General features: G+C 33.0%; 1 protein-coding gene and 1 pseudogene across 4 annotated transcripts in view; one reads left to right on the forward strand and one right to left on the reverse strand.

The window, feature by feature from the left end:
* Nucleotides 1-23,165, forward strand: part of PTBP2 (polypyrimidine tract binding protein 2) — an 82,054-nt gene that overhangs the window by 39,438 nt on the left and 19,451 nt on the right. For all 4 annotated transcript variants that reach the window (XM_059059849.2, XM_059059875.2, XM_059059858.2 and 1 more), the window contains exons 4-8: nucleotides 1,462-1,634; nucleotides 2,588-2,731; nucleotides 8,774-8,938; nucleotides 9,028-9,138; nucleotides 16,994-17,189. In XM_059059849.2, coding sequence (XP_058915832.1) covers nucleotides 1,462-1,634; nucleotides 2,588-2,731; nucleotides 8,774-8,938; nucleotides 9,028-9,138; nucleotides 16,994-17,189 — 789 coding nt within the window. The remainder of the gene's footprint in view (nucleotides 1-1,461; nucleotides 1,635-2,587; nucleotides 2,732-8,773; nucleotides 8,939-9,027; nucleotides 9,139-16,993; nucleotides 17,190-23,165) is intronic.
* Nucleotides 7,622-7,721, reverse strand: LOC131746879 (U6 spliceosomal RNA; annotated as a pseudogene).

Here is a 23,165-nt window from a genome sequence, read left to right on the forward strand (position 1 = left end):
AGGAAGTGTGGAGAGCTTTTTGTAGTTCTTATTTTTGGAATGATGAAGAACTAACCAAGATTTTTCTGGTAATATATTCAGAAGCCATAGCTTACTACTCTTCTGTACAAAGTCAACTTAAGGGGATTTTTAAATGCATTGGCTTGTTCGTTCATGTCTATAAACTTGAGTGAAACTGTTAAACTATGACTTAATTGACACTTTAAGTTATACTTATCAGGTGAATTCACATATTATCTCTGATCATCCAGTAAAATCACTACCACATCACCCTCTTCCAGTCCTCTGCTAAGTCACTTTTAATCACATTACTGTGCTTTACTTTCTCCATAGCACTTAATCACTATACGAAATAATCTGGTTCATGTACTGGGTAGTCCATCTCTCCCACTACACTACAGGAGAGCATCAGGGATCTTACTGCTTACTGTTCACTGCTGTACCCCCAGAACCTAAAAATGTGCCAGACATATTCTTGATACTCAGTAACTGTTTAAAGAATTAACGTTTGAATAAATTTTGAAGGCACTTAGAAGATCCCGATGGTGTTAGAATTTTATAGATAGTATTGAATGTTTTCTGGGGGTGTACTGTAGAGTACCAAAAATCATATCAAAATGGAGTATACATGCATATTTCTCACTGTGTACGGATTCTTCAGGTTAGTTAGATTCTCAGAAATATCCTTGAGTTCTTAGAAGATTAAGAACCGCCAAAACATCACCTATTTTATTGCATCTTTAGTATGTTTTTTTGTTTTTTGTTTATTTTTTGTGTTTTGGTAAAGCTTTGGAATAAAAGCAGGCAACTAATTTGTTGTTTAAAATATATCACTTTAAAGCTCAGAGTAAAGAATAAGATAATCAAGTCCATGAGTGATTTATAGTAGATTTTGATAGTGACAAAACATTTAGGTAGAGGAATGTGACCCATAGTGTGGATTGACTGCATAATAATTTTTACAGCATTGCCTTCTTTGATTCCATTTTTTAGCACATTTTTCAAATTGAACAATTTAGAATTTCTCAGGTAAAATTATAATTTTTGCTAAGTCAAAATTTTCACTTTTTTGTATTTTCCTTAGTCTTAGACTAAGTCTTAGACTCCTTATTAGTCTCTAGTAAGACGATTGAATTGTAAGATAATTGTGTTCTATAGCCATTGACCATTTCTTTATGAAATTGCATTTTAATGTTTTTGATTATCGCTTGCTACTCTTTACATATGCTATCCAGAAATATATTTACCCAATAGTAATCTTAATTGATGATATCATTTAGTAGTAATTGGTGGATATGATTTTCTCTGTTACTTTGCGAACCTGGTTTTTGAATTTTTAGGAAGTATCCCAAGTCTGCTCAGCTCTGTTTTTAAGTTCTTTATTAAATTTGTTTTGTGATTTCTTTTTATGCAAATAAGGAAAATCAGTATACTAAAGACTGTTTCTTTAATGTCTTTCAGCCAATGGTAATGATAGTAAAAAATTTAAAGGAGAAGATAAAATGGATGGTGCTCCTTCTCGTGTACTTCATATTCGAAAATTACCTGGTGAAGTGACCGAAACTGAAGTTATTGCTTTAGGCTTACCTTTTGGTAAGGTGACCAACATCCTTATGCTGAAAGGAAAAAATCAGGTATATTTCTTTCAGGACTTATAAAATGTTAAGCCCCAACTATCCAGCAGGTGTGAATTAGCTGTCACCTGATGAAAGGATAGTATATAGTAGGTTACTTTTCTTAAAGAACATGACAGAAGTCTTACTCTGACTTTTCCTTGTAGCTGTGTTTGGGAAACGAATGCTAGGGAGCTAAAATGAATAAGTCACCATAGTTTTCAAATTTTGCCTTTTAAGTTCCCTTTAGGACTCTAATTGCACTATTGGTCAATGAGATTGTGGGAAATACAGATGAAATACTTCTTTAATTGTGGCTTTGCTCTTTGTAATATCGGAAATCAGTAAGAACACTAGGACCATCTTATCCTTTAAGCTTATCCCAGGGAAATATTTATCTGATAGCATTAGAAGAAGATAGTCATTAGTCCCAGATATTCTATATTGAATAGTTATGCCTGTAGCAGTAGGGTCCAGGTATATTAAAAATCAAATTTTGTTTTAAAGTTTCTAATGGTACCATTAGAAGAATTTAGAGAAATTTAATGTTCTCTTAAATATAGTTAATATCACTAATAATATGACATTAATTTTTTTCTTTGTTAAATTGTAAATGCTTTAAGAATGACTTGGTGCTCTCTTATGTTTTCTAGGTTAGGAGTGGTAAAATTCTGGTGCTGGAAAACGTTTAGATTTTATTTTCTCTAGCCTTTGTTGAAGTGGGTACATTTGTAGTATATGGAAAATCAGAGGTGGAAGTACTTTGTATTCTAAGAGCTTTCTTCTGAGTTTAGCTTTAATTGTATCTCTGAACTTCAGTAAGGGATTTCTAATTCTACCTACTAAAGCATCTAACTGTAACTTGAAAGGTTATATTCTAGATACTGATTTTTCTAATGAGCCAAATCGATTACACATATACTGAAGTTTATTTGAATTCATAATATTAAGATTTTTGCTATTTAAATTTTCAGGCATTTTTGGAACTAGCAACAGAGGAAGCAGCTATTACTATGGTTAATTATTATTCTGCTGTGACACCTCACCTTCGTAACCAACCGATTTATATTCAGTACTCCAATCACAAAGAACTAAAAACAGATAATACATTGAACCAAGTGAGTATGTGTAGGTACATAAATAAAATGGCCTAGAACGTATTAAGAATCTCATAAACATATTAACAGAAAAAAATTTTTTTAACCATTCAGAAGATTTTTCTATGAGCATTTTCTTGTATTTTGTTTTCTGGGTTTTTTTGTGGCATTTTCTTGTAGCATGTTAAATATTAACCATTATGTTAATTTACAGAAAGTATGTGTGATCTATTATTTTCATATTTTAAATTAATACTGGATAAATTAGTTAAATAGCATTTTTTCAGTGCTTTTAAGGTTCTGGTCAAAGTGTTCTTTTTCTTTGTGCAAATTAAAGTTTTTGTATAGAAACTGTCTGAGGTAGGACTTAACCATAAACTGTTTATGCAACTCTGCTGCTTAGACTTCAGTGTACGAAGTTCAGTCCCTTTAGTTATTTGACTTTTTATAGGTCTTAATTTCTTATAGAAAAACTCCTATTGAGGATGTGTTAATGGTTTTCTGGGGGAAAAATGTAAGAATTGAGAATATGTGTTGATCTTTTAAAAATGTGATGTAGAAGATATTAATTATCTAAAATTATTTTTTTAGAAAAAGCGTAAGAATGGTTTTAGATCTAAATACATAGGATTGCAATAAAAACTGGTCTAAAAACTTCAGGTCTTCAAATGTAGTTTTTAGCTAATTATATCTGTTTTAGTAAAATCTAAACTGTGGCTCTTGTCTTACCAAAAATTAAATGGAAAATATTCCTCATAGATTATAACCTTTGTAAAAAATAATTTAAGATCATTTTGATAGTTCATGGAAAATAAGCTTGTAAAACTTTTTGCCTAAAAGATAAGGCTAAAATTTGTTTTTTTAATTTGATAATTTTCATTTCTTTTGAACCAGAAGTTGTACTTCTCAGAATTTATCATGAGGAAGTATACCAAAAGAAAATATCTATTCTGTTCTTTTTACTTAGAGTTTAAAATGGCATTTAATATCCCAATTTTATTTTACATGTTAGTATTTTCAGTAATTAGTGAATGCATTCTCATTTAAAGAGATGAAAATGATGTGGAAAGAATAAAGATAAGGCACATATATATATATATATATATAAGTATATATATATATATATATATGTAGGGGAGGGGAATTGGTAATTTCAAATAGGATAACCAGTGGAAGCCCAACCAACAAGTGACATTTGAGTAACAAACTTCAAAGTGATTAGAGAATAAGGCACTTAACTGCAGTCTTGGTTATATTCCAGACATAGGGAGCAGTCAGTGCAATGTTCCTTATGTTGAAAAAAAATTTTTTGACAGCCATATTTTTGATTTTCAAAAGTTCTTCTTCTTTGATACCTTTTTTACCTTGCAATTGGTCATTCTTTACAGTTACTAATTAATGGTATTTTAAAATACTTGACTGGGGCTTCCCTGGTGGCGCAGTGGTTGAGAATCCGCCTGCCGATGCAGGAGACACGGGTTCGTGCCCTGGTCCGGGAAGATCCCACATGCCGCGGAGCAACTAAGCCCGTGAGCCATGGCCGCTGAGCCTGTGCGTCCGGAGCCTGTGCTCCGCAACGGGAGAGGCCACAACAGTGAGAGGCCCGCATAACGAAAAAAAAAAAAAAAAAAAAAAAAAAAAAAAAAAAAAAATAAAATACTTGACTGTATCTTTTACTTTCTTTAGTATTAGCTGTTATGTTTTTCTTGTTCTCTCTATTCTTCTCTTCCTCCCACCCACCCTCATTGTCTGTTTATATTTCAGAATGGACAGTTAGGTTTTATTGGACTTACGTGCTTTCCTCTAGAGTAAGGTAATGAGGACTTGGATACTAACCTGGGATACCCCCAAATGCCAGAGGTCTTTATTCTTGGCCTTCAAAACTCCTTTTAGAGTTTCTCTTCTTTTAAGGGAGTGTTTAGTTGTTAGTTTTGTTTTTATTGTTTAATTATAAGTTGGTTGATGGTGAGGAGGAAGAGGATGTTTGTTAGCCATACTTTCTGTTAACCCTTTTATTTTCACATTCTCCTTCCTCCTGTGTACCTACCAGTTCCTAATTTGATTCCTGTGGCTGCTACCAGTGCAAACACTGTTTGCTATGTGTTCACTATGTCTTCTGTCCATGTATTTTCTGAGTTCTGGAATTTGATAAAATTATTCTGAGCTAGTGATAACCTTCTCTCTTCAGTATCTGCATTTATTCCATTTTGTACTTATTTATAGTCATTTTAATAGTGTTTTATAATAGAAGAGAGACGAATGTGTGTCAATCATGAATTCTTCCAGAACCTTTCATCAAATCAGTAAGTCCTGTGAATTCACTCTTTTCAATATCTACCCAGTTTTCTTCTTTCTTGCTACTTCATTTGCTCAGACACAATCATCTCTTGGCTATATTACCTAATAGCTTTCTTTTACTATCTTTCTTAATTTTTGTCTTCAGTTCTTTCTCCCTAGTATAGCCGCACGCATGTGTGTGTGTATGAGTGTATCTCTTTCTAAAATGACAAATCTAAGTTACTCTCCTGCAACAAATCCTTTTCATGCTCAAGGTAAACGCCCTTTCTGAGATGAGTACTGTTTCAGTCTTATGGCTACTCCCACCCTGTTTTCCTGTGCTTCTATCCCAGTAGTAATTGTAGCACCTATAACCTGGCATGCTTTCTCTTATTTTGTCTTTGGAGGCCATTGTGTTTCTGTGCTGTCACTTTTACCTGGAATATTGTGGCCTGCATGCCTGCCTTTGTACCACCTTTCCATCCCTCACTTCACATGGCCACTTGTTAGACATCTTCAGGTTTCCCATTAGTTAGTTTCTTTGAAAGCCATCCTCTGATCCACAGAGTGGATTAGGTTTGGATTAAGAACCCTTAATACAAATGAAAATCACAGTGAGATACTGCCATGTATACCATACTGGATAAAATTAAGACAGGTAATACCAAGTATTGGAACAATGTAGAGAAGCTTGAACTTCTGTAAATAAGTGATGAGAATGTAAATTGGTAGAATCATTTTTAAAACCTTGAAATATCTACTAAAGCTGAGCATATACATATTCTTTGACTTAGTAATTTTTACTAGTCATGTATCTGAGAAAATACATATGTGCATGGAAAGATATGTATAAGAAAGTTCATGGCACACTGTATGTAATAACCCAGAGCTGGAAATGATCCACATGTTCAGCAGCTGTAGAATGTGTTGTGGTATATTTATTCGTTGGAATACAGACTGGCAAAAAGAATGAACAAGCTACTGGTGCCTCTAGAACTTGGATGAACATCATAAAAATTATGTTTATTGGAAGAAGCCAGATCAAAGTAGAACACATACTATATGGTTCCATTTATATAACCGGGAGAAAGCATGTGTGTGGCTTTTGGAGTGTTGTAATGTTCTATTTTTTTATCTAGATAGTCCTTTCACAGATATGTTCTTCTGTGAAATTTTATTGAGCTGTATATACTTAAGATTTGTGTCCTTTTATGTGTATATTATTGTTTCAATATGAAGTTTAATTAAAATCTAGGTTGGCAAGCCAACTCTGCTCTGTGAATTTTTTTTAAAAACGTATGAAGAAGCTTCCCTGGTGGTGCAGTGGTTAAGAATCCACCTGCCAATGCAGGAGACACGGGTTCGAGCCCTGGTCCAGGAAGATCCCACTTGCTGCAGAGCAACTAAGCCCGTGCACCACAACTACTGAGCCTGCTCTCTAGAGCCTGCAAACCACAACTACTGAGCCCACATGCCACAACTACTGAAACCCACACGCTTAGAGCCCATGCTCTGCAACAAGAGAAGCCACCGCAATGAGAAGCCTGTGCACCGCAACAAAGAGTAGCCCCTACTCGCCACAACTAGAGAAAGCCCGTGCACAGCAACGAAGACGCAGTGCAGCCAAAAATAAATAAGTCAGTTTATTTATTTATTTTAAAATGGGGGAGGGAGATGCAAGAGGGAGGAGATATGGTGATATATGTATACGTATAGCTGATTCACTTTGTTATAAAGTAGAAACTAACACACCATTGTAAAGCAATTATACGCCAATAAATATGTTAAAAAAAAGCTACACATAAATGGGACAAAAAAATGTATGAAGTTACTTGTTAATGATAATAGAGAACGTAATTGTTAAGGTAAAAAAGGAAGATGGAGAACAGTGAATAGTATTGGAAAGAAAAGTATGCAGTAGATAAGTACTTAACATGTTTGTATGGAGTACATATATACATATATGCTTGTGTATGTAGGGAAAGCAGACACGGTGACTGGGTTGCAGAGGAAACTTAACTTTTTATACTGTTTGGATAGTACACCATGATCATGTGATTCCTATTTTAAGAAGACGTTCCATTTAAAATAGCAGATGTTAGAGTTGTTCTAAGTTGTGATATTTCCATGCTTATTATAAGTGTATATAAAGACATGTTCACAAATGAAGAAAGTGAACAGTGAGCTACTTGCAGTGAGCTACTTAACATTTAGATATATATATTGGGTTAAATATGTTCAGATGTTTAAATTAACAAACATTGTTCTAGAAATCTTTTTATCCCTCTTTTTTTATAACTATATTCTTTATAGTAGTGTAAATGTGCCCATTGTATTAAATATTTATTGTATGTTTCAAAATGTTGGATTTGAATTAACAAGTCACTTTAACATAAATTTATAGGTCATTTTATTTAATTAGCATTTAGATGATGAAGTTTGACTAGATGAGTGTGTGATCTCTTTGAGTACCAAGCTATATGATTTCCTGGTTATATAATATTTCAGTGAAATTACCATCTTCCCACCTTTTTTGAGATAAAATTCACATATACATTGTGTGGGTTTTAAGGTGATTTGATATATTTATATTTTCCAAAATGATTACCACCACCACATTAGTTAATAGGTCCAGAAAAAATGTGATACTTCATGATTTGGGGGTCATATTTGCATAGGGCCATGCTAATCTGTGTTGTTCCAGTTTTAGTATATGTGCTGCTGAAGGGAACACTGATCAATCCTTATTATCATAAGTGTTCTTATTCTTTTGTATCCGTCTTCCTTTTCATTCATCACTGTGCTCTGTTTATATTCCTGTTCATCTGCCAATTCAACTTTTTCAAACTATAAAGCAGTGTAGAGGTATTTGTCCTTATTATATCTAACAGTTATTTGCCTTTATATAGATTTTCTGACCCCAGATAAGGTAGAAAGAAATTATTCCTTATCAGTGAATCTGTCAGTAATAATAGGAAAGGCATAATAGTAATAAAGGCAGTCTTTTTGGAACATTTAACATGATTTAGTTGACAGATTTCCCCAAAATACTGTATTTTTTCAGTTCCATATATATATTTTTTCACATTTTAAAATCTCAGAAATCAAGATGTGTCTTATAATAGTTGATCTGTCATGGTTCAATTATCAATATCTTACTAGTCCTATGTAAAATAATAGTGTATTAGATACCATAACATGTATGGAAAATATTCTTCATATTTTATTTTGAAATATTCCTGAAAATTTTATGGCTTTGTAGTATGGTATACATCAATATCTATTCTAAAAATTTTGGTTTCAGAAGTTATGCTAGTATGAAAAAAAGACTTAATTTGTATCTGAATATTCTTCTTTTAGGATTTATTGGAAATAATAAGGTTTATGGGAGTTCTTTTGGATAATCTAGTAATCCCCTTGTTAAGGTTTACTATGTGCCTTTTTTATGGAATGAATAATGTTAAAGTTTCATTGTTCTCTAAAAGTTTCTGTTTAAAACATTTTCTGAATCTGTCAGACTACATCTTGTTGTTTTGAGAATAAATTATACTGACTTTCTTGTTCCATATTGGTCCCAAACCCTAGATAATTGTTTTGAAGTAAATACTAGTATAATACTTGAATTATAATCCCTGGCTCATGGCAGGTGCTCAAAAGTATTTATTGAGTATTAAATTTTATTTAATCTGTATGTGATCTAGAAAAGAATTTAATATTGTAATGTGTAGCAAAGTATAGGTGAAAATAACAGGAATGTTTCTAAAGTGCTTATGTTTCATTTTTTAGCGTGCTCAAGCGGTTCTTCAAGCAGTGACAGCTGTCCAGACAGCAAATACTCCTCTTAGTGGCACCACAGTTAGTGAGAGTGCAGTGACTCCAGCCCAGAGTCCAGTGCTTAGAATAATTATTGACAATATGTATTACCCTGTAACACTTGATGTTCTTCACCAAGTAAGTTTAGTTTTAATTTGCATGTTTATCTATAAAATTGAGAAATAATACAGTAGATAAAATTTGTTTTGATTTTAATGTTTTAACAGATATTTTCTAAGTTTGGTGCTGTATTGAAGATAATCACATTTACAAAAAATAACCAGTTTCAAGCTCTTCTCCAGTATGGCGATCCAGTAAATGCTCAGCAAGCAAAACTAGTAAGTCTAGCTTTTTTTTGAGATAGCGATAATTTTCAGTGGCAGATATGTATATGTATATACACGTATATATGTGTAGCTAATGTTATTAATACTGACATAGCGATACCATATAGCATTTTAGATGGCACACATTATTGTCATTAAGATAATATTAGAAAAGCTTAGTATTATAAAAATGAAATGTTTATTTTTAACATTAGTCATATTTGTAGTTATATGTAATATAGGCTTATATTTTGCATTTTTGTTTGATTTAGGTCCAGAAGTTTTGTGCTCTTGAGGATATAGCAGGATTGTATTGTGCATGCATACCTGTATAAGATTTTACATTTTCCAGTGGGAGTTTCAAAGTAATTAATTTAGCTATAAGATAGTTTGGCTGAAATACCTCAGTAGACATGTGGCTCAATGCTATGATAGGCTCTCAGTCTATTTCCAGTATTCTTTTTAAGTATTTTTTTAAAAGCTAGGTTTTTTGAATAAGTTCTTAGTCTCCCTTTTATTCACATTACTTACTTTTTTGTTGTTGTTGTTATATATGGAGGGTAAGAAACTGTTCAAAGCAGTAAAATCTACCCCTGGTCATAGCTGCCACTGAAAACTGCATACCACATCTTTGTTTCTAAATGCCTGATCTTCTGTTTGTGTATCTTATTTAAATCTACCTTTGTCTATCTCTTTAACTTCTTGTGCTGTAGTATCTCATTTTTATTCCATTATTAAAACATTAAATATTATTAAACCATTAAATCAACTGTCTCTACTTATATTTGTCTTACCTTTTTTCTCTTTTCACACTTTTACTTTCAGACTAATTATGATCTATTACTTCAATACTTCCTCCAGATCAAGATAGCTTGTATGAAACCAGGCCATTTTTAATTATTGTTTCATTTCATTCCATCCTTAGAATCTCATTTGGGGAGCAAAAAATAGCTTCAGGTAGCCGAAAGGCTTTACTAGTAATAATAGCATAATTGAAATGGTTTACCAAGTGCTGTTATTTCATATTTTTCTGACTACTCCGTGTTATAAACAGAACAGTAATTTTTCCTGTGTTACAAGGGGACGCTAAGATTTAAAGAGGTAAATTACTTATAATGTACACTATCTGTAAAGTTGACATTTTTTTAGTCTACTTTTCTCCAGCGTGTTGCTGCTCACTGGTTCCCAATTGCATGATCTAATCATATTATGTTTCCCTTTTCAGCAATTAGAGTTCTTCTTTAAAAAAATAATTGTCTTTCCTAACATGCCCCAGCCCTCCTACTTTGGAGATATAAATATTTAAAGAGTTACCAAAATCACTGTGGTATGAAGTTTGATTAATAGCAGACAATCTAGAAGCCATGTTCTTGATGGCACTTTTCACAGCTTCAGACAAATTTAAATATAGTGCACATTTTTCTTAATATGGAATATTTTCTTTGTCATTCCCTTCCGATCCAGAGGAAGAGTATTTGGTAAAGGACCAGTGAAATGGAATTTGATTCAGAATTATACTGCATTTGGGCTATACAATTCAGTGGGGAAAGTAGTTTATATATATTTTTCAGTATTTGATAGCTTAACCAGTCTTCTGTGTACAGAAAATAAGCATTAAACTTGGTGTTTGTGAATGTGTTCATATACGCTCACTCAGTTCTTCTCTACAAAGATCTACAATTGTAATTCTAAGAAAGTAGGTAATAATTAAGCTTTTATTCTGGTATCTGAGCTCAACTATATTTCACGTATTAGAGAAGGAGAAAGGAGTTTGTTTCCTTAAACTTGCTTGTCCCATTATCTTGTAATCCAGATTCCTTGTTTAAACATATATTTTTGATGACTTCAGTCATTTTTCTTCATGCCTTTATCTGGACTGTAGACTATACCTAGAGAATATCACATAATCTAACCAATTGGTACTAATTTAAATTCTTCAGCATCAACTACAAATAGGCCCTCTGCTTGCAAAATCTTACCACATTTCTTTGGTCTGTTCTCCCATTTTCCACAATGACTATATCGGATAGAAATTTCTCTTTCCACCAAGTCTCTCTTCACTCTTTCTTATGACCTTGCCTGCTGCTTCTCAGAAAGAATAGAAACTATCAGATGGAAACTCCATCAGTATTTCTCACAAAATCTACTTATACCCACACATATCTGTCTATTCTAAATAAAAGGCATAGATATTTCTAAGACCAGTAAACACCATATACCATCCTCTTCTGCCTCTTAAGAGCCTTTGCATTTTCATCTCCTCTTCTCTTGTATTTTTCTCTTTGTTGGTTACTTCTCACCAGTGTTTCAAGTGTGTGTAAGTGTTCTCTCATTTTTTAAATGAATTTACCCTTAATTCTATATTCCATATTTCTGTCCATCTAACACCTTGTCTCTCTTTCCTTTCTTCATTTATAACTAGACCTCTTAAATAAGCTGTCTTTATTTGCTGTTTATACTTATTATCCTCTTCTTATTTCTCTACTTAGAGTAATTTGGTTTCAGCCCCTCTTTATCCATATTTTTCTCCCTCGTGTCACCAGTGATCACTAGAGTAGCTAAATCTCAACAGAATTATTCAGTCCGTAACTAACGTTAGGTAACATTTGACATTGAACCTTTCTTTCCCTTTCTTAAAATCCTCTTTTCTCCTGGTCTCTGACACTTCTCACCTAGATATATCCCACCTCTCTTTCCCTTCCTTGTTATATTCCTCCCCTTCCACTACGGAGACCTCAGCTGTTACACACAGCTCAATTACACCTTTGTGATTCTGACTACTCACATCACTTTTTCTAGCTAAGACCTCTTCTAAGAGACCCAGATTAGGAACCCATGGACCATGGGGCACCTTCAAACTTAGCGTGTTCAATTAACTCCTGTCACCACCACCCCCCACCACCAAAAATACGAAAGCCTGTATTTTCTATGTCAGTAAAGGTCAGGGTACTATGAATCTAAGAAACAAGCCAGAAAACATTGAATCTTCCTTTATTCCTCTTTCTTTCAGCTTATCACCAAATAGTACTGATTCTAGATCCTAAATTTCTGTTGAATCTATCCTTTTTTCTCCAACTCTCTTGCCATCACCATAGTCTAAGCTAGTGTCATTCAAAGTGCTAGTCTTTGATGCTACAAGGAGCTTGTGCCAAAATACAAATCAGCGTACTTTTAGCTATAGTTTGTGTAGTGTCAGTGTTGATAATAAATTTGGACACAAACTTCTCTTCATGCAGAGAGTGACTTGGGGTTGCTAGTCCATGAACCACAGTTTGAGTAGCACTGATCTAAGCCATCATCTCTTAAATCTGTGCTTCATTGGCCTTCTGACAAAACTCACCACTTTGAGTTTTAAGAATGATCTCAAAGTCATATTTCTTCCTTTCTCAGTGCCCTTCAGTGACTGATTTTTGTCCTTAATATAAAATCCTCCTTCCTTAACATAGCTTATAAAAACTAAATCTTGCCTCTCCAGTCTCATTTTCCACCTCTTTAACCATATTGGACTTCTTTAAATGCTTGCATATGCTATATATTCTCTGATCTCATGGGCTTACAACTTGGTATTCTGTTTGCTAAAACTGTTCTCTCCATCTCTTTATGCCCAACTCCTACCTCTCTTTCAAATACCAGTTTAGAAGTCTCAGAGAGGTCTTTCATAACCTTTCAGCTAGATTGGATCCCTTCCTTTCTTAGTTCTCACCACTGCACATCAAACTTATAATTACTTGTTAAGTATCTGTATTATCTGTTGGACTGTAAGTTATATATGAGTGGGTATCATGTCTACTTTGTTCCCTGCTACGTTTTTAGAACCTAGCATAATGTATGGTGTATTACAGGTATTAGGGCTTTTTCAACCCATGTCACAACTTTCCCAGCATCTGGAGTGCTGTAGATCCTTCCAACCTATCAAACTTCCATGTACATCTCAGTGTATTATAAAATGAGTTGGTTCTAAACTTTGTAATTCAGTTGTTATATTTTTATGCTTGTTAAAACAGTAGAGATCATGTTAAATTTATAAGTAAGGAATAAGAATTTGGGAAGAGAATCTCAAGCCTGCTGCTCCACTTCTATAGTGATTGTTGTTCAGATGAATGAGAGAATGACAAAATATTGCTTATGCCCTGGGAATTCATTTAGCAGGCATAGTGTACCTTTAGGTTTGGGGGAAGAGAATTATAGTATTGTTTAAAGTATGGTCCAGAGCCCATTCTTATCAGACTGTGGTCCAGATACATTCTTATCATATAGATTGCTTATACAAAATGGGACTCTTAGGCCATTGTGAACTAACAGTTCTAATCTTTGGGGTTTGGAGCCCCCTACTCTGTTTTGTTTCGAATGCCCTGGGAATCACTGCCATGTAAAGGCATCTTGAGTGACAGAGCCAACCAAACTTTCCATATACTAGTTATGATCTTTGGCAATTATTTTCAGTTAATTGGAATTCTTTCCCCCTAGCATTTTGCTTTATAAGAGAAGAGCAACTTGGAAAAAAACATATTAACAATGGAGTTTTATTAGTGAGGGTTGGAGGGGAAAAATGTAACCATCTCCTGAATTTGTCCTGAGGTTGGCTTTAAAAACCTCTTAAGTCAACAGAAAAGGTAATGTATATTGAGGGTTGACATTTAGGGTGGTAATCACAAGTCACTGTAACAATCATAATTGTCAAGTAAAAAGTAAATTGTTTTAAATGATCTTCACATTTATTTAAAAAAATGCCCTAACGCCTTTTTCAAAAATCTTGTTTATTGGCAAGCAGTATATTGGGCAAAGATATCACTTACTGTGGCTTTCTAGTTCAGTTTCTACATTTTTGAGAAATAGAAGTAATCTCCTTTTCACCTGGACTTTTAAAAATTATTTGTTTTATACAACCCTGAAATTATAACACACATGGTAGAAAATAGCTGTTTTTGTTTTTATGTTATTAGAGACAGCTTTTCAGGTGTGTTATCTATTTCTATTAGGAATGTGTACAGTTGACACTGGACAGTAACACTGTGTCTTTTGGAAATCCTTTAATATGGTCACTCTGTTTTAATATGCAAGTGGATTGTTTCTCATTAATGATTCCTTCCAGGAGGGTGTATTTCATTAGTTTCATTGGTGGCTTTTCCTTTTTTTAATCCATATGCAATGTTTTATTGTGTTGTTAACTATACATTCTGTATTTAACATCTTTACTGAGTTTATCATGTTTTTGCCATAAATCTTATACTTAGTATGAAAGTACTTTTTCCTGATTGTTTTTGTGTACTCCAAACCTTCCCTTTGCATAGACACATTTGAGAGGCATTTCTGCAAATTAACTTGAGCTTTTACTGTCAGAAATCTTTGCTCTAGCAAGATCACTGCAATCCCGATTGCTGAACACAGACTGACTTGTGTGCTGCCATTATTTCCTGGAATTTTGCAAACACGAGCTTGAAGTGAGCTTGCATATATAGTTTAATTTGATTTTTCTCCTTACCTCATTTGTAGTCATCTTACCTCAGCCAGCTATTGAAAGTGCCTGGATTTCTATTCTCATGTATCCTCAGCTCTTGTTCCTCTCGTATGTTGCTAACAGGTGATTTTAATTTACATGTTGTTTCCTGATTTCTCTAGCTTTTGTATCTTAGGTATACTTGTGTATCTTCCATCTACATAAAGATTTTTTTTTTTTAATTAAAGAAAGAATGTCAGAGGCTTCTAGAGGGCTTTCTAGCAGTTAGCATATTCAGGGTAGATATTTGGCAGTCAACCTATTGAAAGAACTCAGCCCCAAAGAAACTCTGCTTATTGTGAAGTTAGTGATATTGTGTCAGTACATTACTTTTTGCATTAATTTAGATAATATGACCCAAAGCCAGGTCTTTTCTTACAAGATATCAGATTTTTTTGTATGATGTTATTGAAATAGTCACCTAAGAGTGAATTTTGCTACTCATCTTTTGACGTTCATATATTGGGGAGAGATACAGATTCTATTACTTGGCTCAACATTTCCCCTATAGGAATGAGTAAATGAAGACCTATTTTCAGTGCTTTGTTTGTCTTTACAGCAGAGTACTGAATTAATACTTATAATATTCTGGCTGAGAGAGTTGATACTTGGCATTCATTCTCATGTGATGATAGGTACATTGCCTAATTCAAATATAATTCAAATCCTGATGTGTATGTAGTCCCTTTAAGTGAGTTTTCATCAGTAATTATTGAAATTGGTGAACTTGGGTTGAATTGTGTTTTTCAGTTAGTTTTTAGCTTGGTAAATATATTCACATAAATCTTAACTTTTTTTAGAATTTTATTTTATTTTTTTATACAGCAGGTTCTTATTATCTGTTTTATACATATTAGTGTATACATGTCAGTCCCAATCTCCCAATTCATCCCACCACCACCACCACCCCCAACACTTTCCCCCTTGGATAAATCTTAATTTTGTATATTAAAGGAATGGGTTTTCTTTTTTTAGAGTGGGAATATTTTAATTATAAGCTTTATATACATAGGGAGCTATAGAGGTTTACTTCTTCCATAACAGGGCACTCTTGATTATATTTAAGTCTGTTTCAGTTACTGTCCTTCTTCAACAATGTGACAATTAAAATAGTCATACTGAGGTAATACAAAAATTCTCTTTCAAACATCAAATGTGAAATATATGTTGGTCTACTATTAATATAGTTTTGGTTTTACACACTTAATAGATCTTGGTCTGCGTAGATATCAGGCTTGATCTATTTATGTATTGTTATCAGAAGAATTTCATTTTTGAGGTGAATTATAGAGCTAAACATGTTCTTCATTTCTGGACTGTTATTTTATACAGTAAATGTTTATTCTTCTAATGAAAAATTAACAGTGTGTTCCCCTGTTCTTTAGTTCATTCCAGGTTTCTATCCAGTTGGAGTAGCATTGGTGATTATATAGGAACAGAAAAAAACATAATAATCATAACAGCAGCACAGTCCTTTATAATTCATATATTTTACATATGTGTAAAATGTACATATGTGCTTTCACATATGTGATCTTTTATCTGATCCTCATAATAACCCTGCAAGGAAACATGGCAGCCATTGTCATCTCTGTTCTCCAGGTTCAGAAAGATTCTGAGATTCAGAAAGGTTAAATAACTTGTTCAAGATGACCTTTCAGCTCTAGAGCTTGTACTCCTTCTATTCCAGAACTTTCCTGGGATGATGTTGAATTTGCTTATTCAGCAAGTTATTCTGATTCAGGTTGAACAACCTAGGTTAAGGAAGATAATATTGGGTTGGCCAAAATGTTTGTTGGGGTTTTCCTTAAGATGTTATGGAAAACCCAAACGAACTTACTGGCCAACCCAAGAGTTTTTGCTCATTTCATGGTAGTTGCTATTATGCATCATACTGATATTTATTTGTCTTGAGGCACCTCATTTAATGTGGCATCAAACAGAAGTTACCTTATACCTATACCAATTTTTATAAGTTACCATACAGCAAAAGATGTGTATAATAAAATTAACTTTAAAGTATTGTGCAGACTATTATGGTACTACTTTGGCAGGACTGACTATATTTGTGACCCTTGTTAATTTTTTTAAATTAAAATATTTGCAGATTTTTAAAATTAAAAGTATTAGCACATATGTTTAACTGGTTGTATTTTTAGATTTAGGTAACACTTTTCTATTTAAAGAAGATAGTATTTGTGGAAACCAATATATGTACAGCTGGGATAGTAAAGAACAGGGTATGGAATTTGATCCCTTTCCTGGCAGCTTTTATGTGCAGTTTTTCATTGTTGAGTTTTATTGTCAAAGTCATACTTTTTCTAATTTTTATTTCTTAAGATTGCTGATATATTTTGTTCACTTTTACAGGCCCTAGATGGTCAGAATATTTATAATGCTTGCTGTACCCTAAGGATTGATTTTTCCAAACTTGTGAATTTGAATGTAAAATACAACAATGATAAAAGTAGGGATTATACTCGACCTGATCTTCCATCTGGGGATGGACAACCTGCATTGGACCCAGCTATTGCTGCAGCATTTGCCAAGGAGACATCTCTCTTAGGTATGATTTTTATTGTCTATACCACTTTCTCCCATTTTGCCAAATGGGAAAGTGCCTGTTAAACTCCAGTAAGTATAATGAATCTCCCATTTTGGAATGTAAGAAATTATGTTAGGATTCTCCCCCCATCAGGTAAGAAAGCATATATGACTGCTGTTGGAAGAAAACCCTAAGTTCATAAGTATAATGAAAATTGTATCAGTTATATTCTTTTTCACCACTCTCATCTTCTCTCTCAGAATAGAAGAGGAAAAGCTCTAATGAAGAAATACTGTTGAGTTCTTAATAAAATATTTACACTTTAAATTGAAGTCATGCTGTCTAGGGGCCCTTGAGCATATTCTTTAGGGCCAATCTAATTGTTTCAATTTAGCACTGCACAGACAATGAAAAGTTAACAGATGCAACATATAATGGGAGTAGGTGTATAGATTTTTTCAAAGCATATTATACTCTCTTTTAAACAATTTTAACTAGAAAGAATTTTTTATAAAATTTATTTTGGTATTTATCAGTATTTGCATTTTGTCTTAATCATTGTATTTCACCTCATTCTACAATGGATTTGACCCACCTAATCAAAAAACAAAACAAAAAAATTTGCAACTAATAGTTGACAGAGTGAAGATGAAGAAAAAATAAAGGAAAATGTTTTTTTGTAAGTAAAATAAGTGATTTATAATTTAAGATGAAATTTTACAGTTTTCTTTTATTTGATGTATTCAGGAAATTCTTGGTTTCTGAAGTTTGTAAGATTATCTTTAAATGAGTGTTTCTATACATATGGAACCCAAGATTGATGAGTCACAAACTAGTTCTTACAGTTTAGTTTATGTTTATCAATTAAAAAAGAGAAAGCATTATAATGAAGTAATTTTGGGAAATAGATATTTACTTACTGTGAATATGTAGCATGTGTTATCCATTTATAAATATGTAATATAAGTGATACATCTATGAACCGAGACATACTAATGCACAAGAGAAGCATTTGATATGTGAAATTATTTCTGGTAATTTTAGACAAAACTGACCCTTTATTCTAATTGTCTAATACATCTAGCACAAGTCATAGCAGTTTATCATGACCATAATAGATTCTTTAGGTTGGTAACATTTTTGAGAGAACCTCTTATCACTGTGTGGGGCTAATTTAAGGCTTTATTCCCTCAGCTTGGCTTGTAAGTAGATAATATTGACTATTTCGTGGCGTACCATTTTTTAAAGTCAAGAGTGAGACAATAATGAGTGATACATGGCCTTTGCTTGTAATTGTTACTGTGAATTCTTAAATTTTTTTAACTGGTAAAAATTATTTTATAGAAAAGACAAAAATCAACATTTACTGAATAGCTTCTATGTCATAGGCATTCTGCAAGTCACTTAGCAGATACATTATTTAATCCTTAAAATAACCAAAGTAGAAGATGACAACAGGATTTTTTATAGTAGTTTCTAAGAAGTTTAAAATATTACATGCAACTCATTAAAGAAACAAGGGTAAAATACCAAGAAACTTCAGCTAGTGTCAAACAAATTACCATCATAATCACTTTCTTGGACCCTAAGAGCTATGTGTTTGCTCATTTGGGTGTAGTTAGATGAGTTTTTATGTGTTTTTGATTCTGGGTGGAGTCATGGTTAGAGGGAATTCATCATCGTTTTCCTTGTAATCTCATGGCTTTGATGGAATTTTTTTAAAGTAATAATAAGCCTTTCTCATAAAAGATTATAAAGTTACACCATAACTAACTTCTGTCTTATTCAGTGCTTTTATCATTTTTCAATGTTCTACATTTTTGCATTAAAAGAATATGAGTAAAATTGCTCAGTTCTTAGTAAATAAATTTGGTGTCTACTTCCAGCTCTGTCTTGAATATTTTAATATAATATGCTGGCATACTTTGTTTCATTGTGCTTCACAGATACTGTTTTGTTTTTGTTTTTTAAAAACAAATTGAAGGTTTGTGGCAACCCTGCATTGTCAGATGATGGTTAGCATTTTTTAGCAGTAAAGTATTTTGTAATCATATGTACATTTTTTTTAGACATAATGATGTTTACACACTTAATAGACTACAGTATACTGTAAACATAGCTTTTATATGCACAGGAAAACCATAAAATTTGTGTGACTCACTTTATTGCAATACTTGCTTTATTGTGGTGGTCTGGAACCAAAGCTGCAATATCTCCAAGGTATGTCTGTATTTTTGTTTCTGTGCTCTGCCTGATAAGAACAAGGAAAGTATTTTGTGGTGAAAATATGTGAATTCACCTTCCTTTACTAAATAACTTCATTGTTTACCTGTTTTAATGTTTTTACATCTTATAACTGGGTTTTTTAATTTTAAATGTCTGCAAATAGTTTTTGAAAGGGGGTGAGTTATAAGTTTTTAAAATCAAATAATGGAATTTATAATTTATGAGATTACTTATATTTTGATATTTTTTTCTTATTTTCTATGTAAATACATATTTTGTACAAAATTAGAATCACACTATTTTCAGTTTTGTTTTATTTGAATTATTCTGAGAATTTTTTTGAAAAATGATAATTATAATAGCTTCATAACATTCTAGTGGATATATAGTACTTTTGGAAGTATGTTGGACATTTAGTCTACTTTCATACTTTTCATTAGTATAAATGGCGCTGTGACAGACACCTGTACATAACTTCTTTGTCTCTTATTAGATTCCTAGAACTAGAATCATTGGGTCAAAGAAAATGTTAAAGCCTTCTGAATCTTGTTGCAAGTTTCTTTGTACAATGGTAATATTAATTTAAACTAACATGAATGGTATATGAGGCTGGCTATTGTACTTTTTCCTCTACCAGCTTATTATAATTGTTATTATTTTCTGAACTAGTTTATAATTTTCAATGCTTATTAGGTACTTCCAAGTCTCTGAATTGGTTGTTTGGATTCTTTCTATTAGGATGTACAAAACTAATATAAATGTACAAAACTTAATATAAAATGTATATTAAGGATATCATGTTCATACTCGGTATGAGCTAAGCATTCAACTTTATACTTATATTTTAGACTGGCTAGTTATGGAAAAATATTTTAAAATAATTCATCACAGGGCTTCCCTGGTGGCGCAGTGGTTGAGGGTCTGCCTGCCAATGCAGGGGACATGGATTTGTGCCCCGGTCCGGGAAGATCCCACATGCCGCAGAGCGGCTAGGCCCGTGAGCCATGGCCGCTGAGCCTGCACGTCCGGAGTCTGTGCTCCACAACGGGAGAGGCCACAAGAGTGAGAGGCCCGCATACCATAAAAAAAAAAAAATTCATCACAATCCAAACGTTTCTGTTTACAGGACATAAAGGTAACTTCTTTTTACCCTCCACACCTTTGGTGGGTATTGTTATCTTTATGAGGAACCACTTACTGTTTTGCTTTTTAAAGTAGTCATCAAACACTCTTAATAGTGACATACACTGTTGTGTTAGTGATGTCATGCCTTCTGGAATGGTGACTAAATTATTTTCTCTTGTTTATTTGCTTCTAGTGATATTTAGTAAGTCAGGTCACTTCAAAGTACAACAAATTAATATTGATAGGATCCATTTCCTGCTTGAGTCTTCCTCAAACAGTACTTGTCCAAAATGAAATAATTGCTCAGTATCCTTTTATTTCAAAGATTCTGTAAGAACACAGATACTAGGTGATAATTCTTTTCTGCTAAATATTTAGGGGGATTCACTTTACTTTGTATGATTTTTTATATTATATCTAAGCACTTGACTAAATTTAATTAATTTGGAATCAGTATTATAAATTTTAATTGGTTTATTTTACACAGTAATTTTTTAAGACTAGCATTCTCGGCTTCCTTTTTTTTTAGTGCTAAGGGACCACAGTGTCTCCAAAAATGTAATTTATTCAAGAATGGAGACTGAGTGCTTTGTAATTAGTTAGAAATCTGACATTTAAATACATAATCACAAACTTGGCAGACTATTAGTTACTCACATATTCTACATCAAAGAACAAGGTGATCAAAAATCTTTGAGATTATGAATTGAGATGTCATTATAATCATTTTATCATGTTTAAGAAGTGTAGTTAATTTATTAAGGGGTGGGTCACTTCTAGAAAAACTGCTAGAAGTAATTAATTTTTCATGATCATGTTGTCTACATTTTAAAAATTAATGCAGATAATACATACAAAGAATACTTACTTTAGAGCCTTCTGGGTGGGTTTTTTTGGTTTTTTTTTTTTTTTTTTTTTTTTTTTTTGTGGTACGCAGGCCTCTCACTGTTATGGCCTCTCCCATTGAGGAGCACAGGCTCCGGACGCACAGGCTCAGCGGCCATGGCTCACGGGCCCAGCCGCTCTGCGGCATGTGGGATCTTCCCAGACCGGGGCACGAACCCATGTCCCCTGCATCGGCAGGCAGATTCTCAATCACTGCGCCACCAGGGAAGCCCTTTCTGTGTATTTTGAGTTAATAAGTAGCAGGCATTCTCATTATACGGTTTTAACAGAAAAGCAAAGCAAACTTTGTATAGGATATCTTTTGAGGTGAAAATAATTGAGAACAGATATAAAAACCATTTATTCATAAGGGTAAATATGTAGTTCTTATAGATCAGTGTTTCTCAAACTTTCCTGCACATCAAAATCACCAGGTCTTAACCCTAGACTGAGAATTCCTAATGATTAGTGGGTTTTTAATTTTTTAAGATTCCAGGATTCCAAGATGTAGTGGGAGTTGAGAATTACTGCTATAGAGGAAAGTTTGTAATTTTTTAGGTGCTTTATTTTAGTTTTTTAACAAAGTTATTAGTGTTCTCATAAAAACATACTTTATACCTATTGAGCCAGTATTCTAATACTTTACTCATGCCATGTAAATCTGTCTTGGTATCGGTACAATTCCACTGATACTGTTTAGCTGTTAAATTGAATTTGGTTTTCTTTTCTATGTGTTTATGATGCATAAAATTAACAAGTAAACTTGTTTTTAAAATATTTTTTAAAACTTACTTTAAACTTAATATTTTAAAATTTATTATTAAATGACTTCTGAAAGCTTTTGGTTTTGTTACTTTTGAATGGGTTATTTACATGGTGTGGTTTTTTTTTTTTTAAGTTTTTATTATCAAAGACTTCAGTTATCATATCCATTATCTCAATTCACTAGTTCCCACATTTGTTTTATCTGTTCATTTTTTCTGTTGTATTTTGAGGCAAATCCTTAACATCAGGTCATCTCAAACATTACCATAATTTCTCTAAAATAATGACATTTTCTTAACAAGCATACCTGATCAAAATTGATTAAAACCTGATTATCATACCTATCAAAATTGATGATGATTTCTTAATGTTGTTGAATAGCCAGTCAATCTTTCATTTCCCCAGTTGTCTCAAAAAATGTTTTTTAAGCATTGATTTGTTCAGAAGAGGATCTTCTCAAGGGCCACACATGGCATTTGGTAGTTATGTCTCCTGAATGTCTGTTACTCTGTTAAAGTCCTCTCCCTCTGCCCCAACCCTCAGTTCCATTGACTTATTGTGGAAACCTAGTTATATTCTTTTAGAAAATGCCACAATCTGGATTGGTCTGGCTATTTATTTCCTTATAGTGTCATCTTTTTTTTAGATCATGTGTTCTTGTGTATTCATATTTATTTATTCATTTTTAAAAAATATTTATTTGGCTGTGTCGAGTCTTAGTTGTGGCCTGCAGGCTCTTAAGTTCCCTGACCGGGGATCGAACCCAGGCCCCCTGCATTGGGAGCACGGAGTCTTAACCACTTTCTGTCTTTAAAATGTCTCTTTTAAAGAGGAAGTTGCAAGAGCTGGGGTAGAGTTGTTCATTTTAAAATTTGGATAACATTTTTACTTGTGAATCATGAATTAACTTGAAGCAATAAGCTTTAAAGAATTTATTTAACTCCAAGTACATTTTATATAATATTTGAATTAATATGTTTTAAATCTGGAAATTTT

This window comes from Kogia breviceps, chromosome 1, assembly GCF_026419965.1.
Source record: "Kogia breviceps isolate mKogBre1 chromosome 1, mKogBre1 haplotype 1, whole genome shotgun sequence".
Taxonomy (NCBI): domain Eukaryota; kingdom Metazoa; phylum Chordata; class Mammalia; order Artiodactyla; family Physeteridae; genus Kogia; species Kogia breviceps.